The 6597-nt window shown below is 48.4% G+C and overlaps 1 protein-coding gene across 1 annotated transcript; it reads left to right on the top strand.

Annotated features, from left to right (window-relative positions):
- The first annotated feature begins 2064 nt into the window (after positions 1–2064).
- Positions 2065–5751, top strand: FABP1 (fatty acid binding protein 1, liver). The gene is made up of 4 exons (XM_014936005.1): positions 2065–2206; positions 3277–3449; positions 5027–5119; positions 5618–5751. Exons 1-4 carry the CDS (start codon positions 2140–2142, stop codon positions 5666–5668), a joined length of 384 nt encoding a protein of 127 aa, XP_014791491.1. The 5' UTR covers positions 2065–2139; the 3' UTR covers positions 5669–5751.
- Positions 5752–6597: the final 846 nt, after the last annotated feature.

The raw sequence follows: 6597 nt of genomic DNA, 5'->3' as shown, positions 1-6597 counted from the left end.
GGGGTGGGGGGTGAGGGAAGATACCCTCCTTCAAGCACCTAATATTGGATTCATCTTGGCTAATATGAAACATTTACAAATGCCCTAGTCATGTAGGCTTCTTTTGGGGAGGCTGGAGGGGGACAGGTAGCCCTGGGACGCTGCTCACAATGTGTTTCTCCTATTTCTTTCCTCCACCTCATGTAGACATCAGCTCAGGTCATTGCACTGAATGTGGTCAGACGTGGCAAGCCCTGGAGTGCATCTCAGTGAAAAAATGAATGAAAAATGCAACTCCAGGCTGCTCTAGTTGACAAAGGTGGGGAGAAAATGAGCTGTGCAGAGCTGGAGCTTTCCCATGGTGACCACCCCACGGTGCACTGGGAGTCTAAAATGAGTCAGATGGTAGAAAAAGATTCAAATGTTTTTCCAAGTCCGAATCTCTCTCCCCATTATGCAAAGAGAGTGGATACAAAATTGCCTGGAGGAGCAGCCGGAGGTCCAGGGCATGAATGCGTGGGAGGCACATGTGTACTTCCAGGTGGCCCATGGCTGGAGGACATTCCCTGGCGGGACACAGGGATCTGCCAGCTGCAGCTGCTGCCAGAACCTGGCCAGAGAGGTCAGTCACCACTGTCCCCATGAAGAAGACACTGCAAAGGGACATCTGGCAGCACAGCCCCGTGCAATCCCAGGGTATTCACCTGGGGCAGGGGAAAAAATGAAGTGCAATTCATAAGGTGACATCATTCCTGTTGGGAAATGGGATAAAAGGGAAAAAAGCTGAAAAGCTGTTTGGAAAAATTGCTGAATCAACCCTTCCATGAGCGTTCTCTGAACTCTCCGGGCCCAGGCCACAGCACAGAGGGATGATGTCCCCCATGGACGCACCCTTCCCTCAGCCAACTTCACCCGTCGCCCGCCCCGCAGAGAGACACTGCCTGTACTAATTAACCAGAAACTGAGGCTGAATCTAGCCTGGGCTGCGTCACTGCTCACCACTGCAGCGCAGAGAGTGGAGGTGGGTGGCCACAGAAGGCTCTGGCAGCTTCTCTAAATTGGAAGGAGGCAGATTTTTTTTCATGCTTACCTGTGATTTTGCTTTAAAAAAGGCCAAAGATGCTATGAGACGGCAGAATGGAAGAATTGGAAAGAGGAGAAGGCATGTGAGTGAAAAGGGGGTAAACCCCTTAGCTAGTGACTTTGGGAAGGAAGAGGAATTCACTGGGGCAGAGGATGATACGGGAGCAAGAAGCTGAGCCTCAGAGTCCAGGCGCAGAGGATGGATGCTCACACACCGTGCCAAAACCCAGGATGCTCAGCCAAGGGAGATCACACTGGGAGAGGAGCCCAGCCCCGAGTCCCACCTTGGAGGGAGAAATCAGGCTCAGGTTGGAGGCTGCTGCTGGCCCTACTTCTGAGGTGTCGTTTGGAAGAACTGCAGCTCCAAGGGCTGGGATGCTCCTTCAATACACGAGCGACTGTGGCTTCTCTGGGGAAAGGAGGTGCAAGGAGGCTTCTCTGGGGAAAGGAAACCCCCTTTTCCTAGGGGGTTTTAGCAGTGGCTCCTGGCAATAGCCTTGATTGATGACTAATGGCACCAGTCCATCTTTCCACACAACACTCCTTTCTGAAGGCAAGGCCTTCAGAATTAAACTGAAGGCCTGAATTAAACTGAAGTCTTCAGGACGGGCCGGTTCACGCCCAGGATTTGACTGTGAGTTGTGCTTTTGCCTTAGGGGACAATGATGATTCTGTGGCTCCAGGGGACTTTCACCATAACTTTCACCATTTTCTCCTCTTCCAGATGTGCACTTCCAGACTACAAGCTCATTGGATAAATGCGCTCATTCCTCTGATAATTAATCTCTCTGCATAATTTTTTTTTATCATTTGTTTATGGATGCCACGTTGCTACCCTCATAAAATGGGTTTATGGGATTTTCCCTGCCCCCACATTGTAAATCGAGGCCCGTAAAATGTAGAGCAATTTATCACTGAACATTGCCCAGTTTTATGTTAATGTTTGAACATGGCCATAAAAGAATTACATCATCTTACCTCTGACCAACTTTTAGGGCAAAAGGACCTATAAAACCAAGCTCTGCTTACCAGCAAGGCACCTTCTCTTGTGTTGGAAGCACTGAGAGCCTTTCCATCATGAGCTTCACTGGAAAGTACCAGCTCGAGTCCCAGGAAAACTTTGAGCCATTTATGAAAGCCCTTGGTAAGTGCCTGCATGTGTTGTGTGCTGCTTTTCCTCTGCAGATCCCACCGATATTTGGGACTCCAACGGTGCTGGTGTGCTAATGACATAGATCGAAAACACCTCTCAGATTTCCTTTTTCTGTCTGCCATCCTGCGGTTGTATTTCTGTCTGCTTTTTAAATGCATGTTTATGGAGATGTGATCTCAAAATAGAAGAGAAAGCATCTCTCAGGCTGGTGGCTGGAGGTCAAGAGATGCTGGGTGAGATTTTATGGGTTGCAGGAGAACGATCCCAGCAATCTCTGCAGCCAGAGGCCAGCACGGCAGTGCTGCACACACGTGCTAAGCCAGTGGGACCTTGGTGGCTTAGGGTGACTGCAGGTCTGCGCGTCAGGCTGTGAGGTTTAAGGGTGAGCAGGACATCGCTCAGTGCGCTGTGCTGCTTCTCAGTGACGCTGCAAAGCCCCAGATTCCACCATTCATCAGAAAAACAGTTGTTGGGTTGTTTAAATGTTTAAAGATGAATGTGGCTAGCTAGATTTCCACCAGTGTCCATGCCAGGGAATGTGCTCCTGCAGAGGTTCAGGGGGCTTTGCACTACTTCTGCACAGTTATGTGCCTGAGGGGTTCTATCTGTCAGATCAGCTTCAGGCTTTGGGAGAAGACTTTAGTGAGCTAGTTCTGAAGGACCCTGAATCTCATTAAAAAACCCTACTTGGTTCCCTCCTTCTGCCTTAATTTATTCCATTTTCTCTGCTTGCCTCTCAGTGAAAGAAGGAAAGCAGGGTTCTTTCTTTCCCTCTGATGCTCGGCCAGGGAAGTAGCTGTTCTGCTCGCAGTCAAGTTGGTGGGACAAGGGAGAACTCTCGTTCCCACACAACCCCAGGACAATAGCAGTTGTTATTCTTACTCCCCAGCAGATTCAGGGCCATGGGGCCCTTAAGGAAGCATCATCTCTGTGAGGCTTTTCCACACTAGATTAGAAATCCTTCCAGCTATGTGTCCCCAAATCCCACTGCGTTCATCCAGCAGCAGCAATCTACCCACTGATGGCTCCAAGGTCCATCTAACTCTCTTGTTCCTGGGCAGGGCTTCCTGATGACCAGATCCAGAAGGGCAAGGACATCAAGAGCATCTCAGAAATCGTGCAGGATGGGAAAAAGTTCAAGGTTACCGTGACCACTGGCTCCAAAGTGATGCAAAATGAGTTCACCATTGGGGAGGAATGCGATATAGAGATGCTGACAGGAGAGAAAGTCAAGGTGAGTGATCAGCTCCTCTTCTGCCACTGTTAGGGCTCAGGGACATTAAATTAAATTAGCCATCCGCCCTGCTCTTGAGCCAAAGGGGACCAGACCACAGATGTTAAAGCTGACAAGGACAAAGACTTGGGTAATTCCCCAGCCTAGTTCTGTCTCTCTCATCGCATGCATGATTTAATATAATGGGAAGGGGCCAATTGCTGAAACCAAGTCTGTAGGTGTGACACCCACTGCCCTGCTCCCTGCAGGTCCTCACCATGTCTCCCAGGGACACATTTCCAAAACTGACAGTCCATTTCTGAGCCACATTCCTAAGAAACTCAGAGCCCAAGACTGAAGTTCCCACCTCCCCTCTTCACTTTTACAAAACAAGCTCCCCAACCAGCACTTCTGCAGATGAAGCCTTGCATTTCTGAAGCTATTTTAATAGCCAGTTTGGAAACACTGGAAGCCAGTGTTTAAATAGCCCATTTGGAAAAGGAGGATAGAGATGCTTTGGTACATTTTTCTGACAGCAAAACGTCTGAAAGATTTGAGGTGGAAAAGGGTCAACTTTCTGTCATGTTGCAACACGAAACATACCCCCACCGTCGCTTTGTTGACTTAAAGGTATTGCAGGAAAGTCAGCCAATGAATCACAAACCAGTAAATCTCTCCTTTTAAATCCCAGCGGCTGTTAGCTTTTCTGCTAGCCTTTTTTTCCACTGCTTCTGGTTACACTGGGTGCGGTGATTTGGCAAGGTGAGGATTTATCACCCTTGAAATTGGGTCAGCTCCCGTTCCTGGACATTAGTTTCCAATAGTTCATAAAATACCAAGACAGCAAATATTGCCTCTCACCTTTACCTCGGGAGAAGATGATATTTCAGGGACTTTTGAAAGCAGGAGGGATGATCCAAAGAAATGCCCCAGTGAATCGGGCTTTGTCACACTTTCCAGCACCACTGAAGTCCCTTGCACATAAACTGGGAGGAAACAGCTATTAGAAGACTTTTACTCTCCGTAGATCAGCACCTCAAGTGCAGATGAACATGCCTTATAGCTGGACAGACAGATGAACAGAAACGGGTTTCACTGGGTTATTTATTGAGTAATTTCAATGATCAGTGATAGCTGCCCTGGGGGTGCTGGTGCTGTCTGTAGCCTTTTTAGATGTGCATCTCCTGGGGTTCTCAGCAGATGTGCCCGTCCCTTTGAGAGTTTTGCAGCCATGATTGAGTTTCTGGAAGCTCCTTAAATAGTTTCCCATCTTGACCAAGATTCCCCCCAGCCCCATATTGTTGCGCAGCTCCCTGTCACCTCACCCCAAAGGAGGTTGCTGTAGTATGTGCAACAGGAGGGTGGTGGAGAGGAGACAACATGACACACCCTAGTTGGAACTAGATGATTTTTAAGGTCACTTCCAACTCTAACCATTCCATGATTATTCTATGATTCTATGAAAACTCAAGAATGCCAAGGGATGTCAAGGAATGCTCTGGCATCTAACAGTGCAAGGAGCTGTGAGTGAGTCTCAGTTTGAAGGGGAGAGAATGGTCTCCAGCAATAACCTGAATGCCTCTCTCTCCTCCTACCAGGCTGTTGTTCAGATGGAGGGTAACAACAAACTTGTCACAAACCTGAAGGGGCTGAAATCCGTCACTGAACTCAACGGAGACACCATCACCCATGTAAGTGTAGAAGAGAGGGGCAATGGCCACCATTACAGCGCCTAGTGAAGCCCTACAAAGCCTACAGAGATGCTGGGCACCTTACAGAGGTGCTGGAGATGAACACATGCTTGCACTCTGTAGCCAAAGCTGGTCAGTTGGCCAGGCACTGAAGGCAGTTTTTCAGAATAGTCTGATTACAAAAGTACTCTTTGAGACTTTAATAGGTATTTTTGATCAAAGTTCCATGCAATGAGAGCATGTTCTCACCCACCCAGATGTATATATTTGTGGCACTTACAAAGAAGAGAGGTGCAGCAGACTGATGCCAGTTGAAGGATACTAGATTAACCCTACCTGCTTTGGCATATTCATGAAGACATCCAAAGCTTTAATAATTTAGTTTATAGGAGATGGGCTGGGGACCAGTTCTGTTTTGATTTGCAATATGAGATCCTTTCCAAGTAGAGTTTGTAGCCAAGTGTCATGAAAAGCTAACGCTTTCCATTTGTATTTCAGACGATGACCATGGGAGACCTCACCTTCAAGAGAGTCAGCAAGAGAATCTAAAGACCCTGCACATGCCAATCATTTTACTGTGTAAAATGTCTCCATTAAAGTAAAATTTGTATTAAAGGCCTCATTATCATCAACCTCTTTGCTGTTGCTATAAATAGATGCAAGCCTCCAAAACTCACACAAGCCCTGGTAGAAATCAGGCAACAGGCTATGGCAAGGCTGTACTGCTGCCAGTGAATGGAGCCAGGCTAGGGAGCAGGCTCAGAGCCATTGACCCTCTGAGATGTGCTCCATGCTGATGAGTGCTCTTCCAGCCCCTTTCTGGGGACACATGGGCAGTGGGTCATGTAACCATGGCTGGCCTGGCTGGGTGGATGGAGGAGCATTGGGCAGGAAAAGGGCTCGGTTCCCTTTCCTTACAAATATAGCCAAAGTGACCACAAAGGGACTGGCAGGACCAAAGGATGGGGAGGCTTAGGTGGGCTCAAGAAAATATCAGTGATCCTGCCTAGGAAGCTGTCTTGGAGAAGCAACCAGCATGGGGGCAGTTTGAGTGTCCCAGCCACCATCCCCATTCTCACACTTCTGCAACAGAATCCAGCCCTATGGGCTCTGGCCACCTCAACCTCATCTCCTCCCCATCCCTTCTCACCAGCAGGAGGGGCCCAGACAGCCTGCACGTGTTTGGTGTGTGTTTTGCCCCAAACCACGCCTGATAAATTAGGTTGAACTGGAGCTGAACTCTCCTTCCAGGGTGAAATACAGGTTTTCTCTCCTGGTAGGAGATGCACACTGATTGTTCACAGTGTAGACACAGAAGGAGCACCGAAGCCATCTCCTGTGCTCTCACTTGGCAGTGCAGGTTGGATGGAGATGTGGTTTTCCGATGTACACAGGCAAGAAAATTCTTCCTTCTTAGCAGCCTTTCCCAAGCTCTGTGCTTGGATGATGATTGGGAATCATCACTGTGAAATGGATAT

The sequence above is a fragment of the Calidris pugnax genome, unplaced genomic scaffold, assembly GCF_001431845.1.
Source record: "Calidris pugnax isolate Ruff unplaced genomic scaffold, ASM143184v1 scaffold14, whole genome shotgun sequence".
NCBI classification, from domain to species: Eukaryota; Metazoa; Chordata; class Aves; order Charadriiformes; family Scolopacidae; genus Calidris; species Calidris pugnax.
The sequence above is the reverse complement of the archived record's forward strand: the minus strand, read 5'-3'. Positions and strand labels throughout refer to the sequence as shown.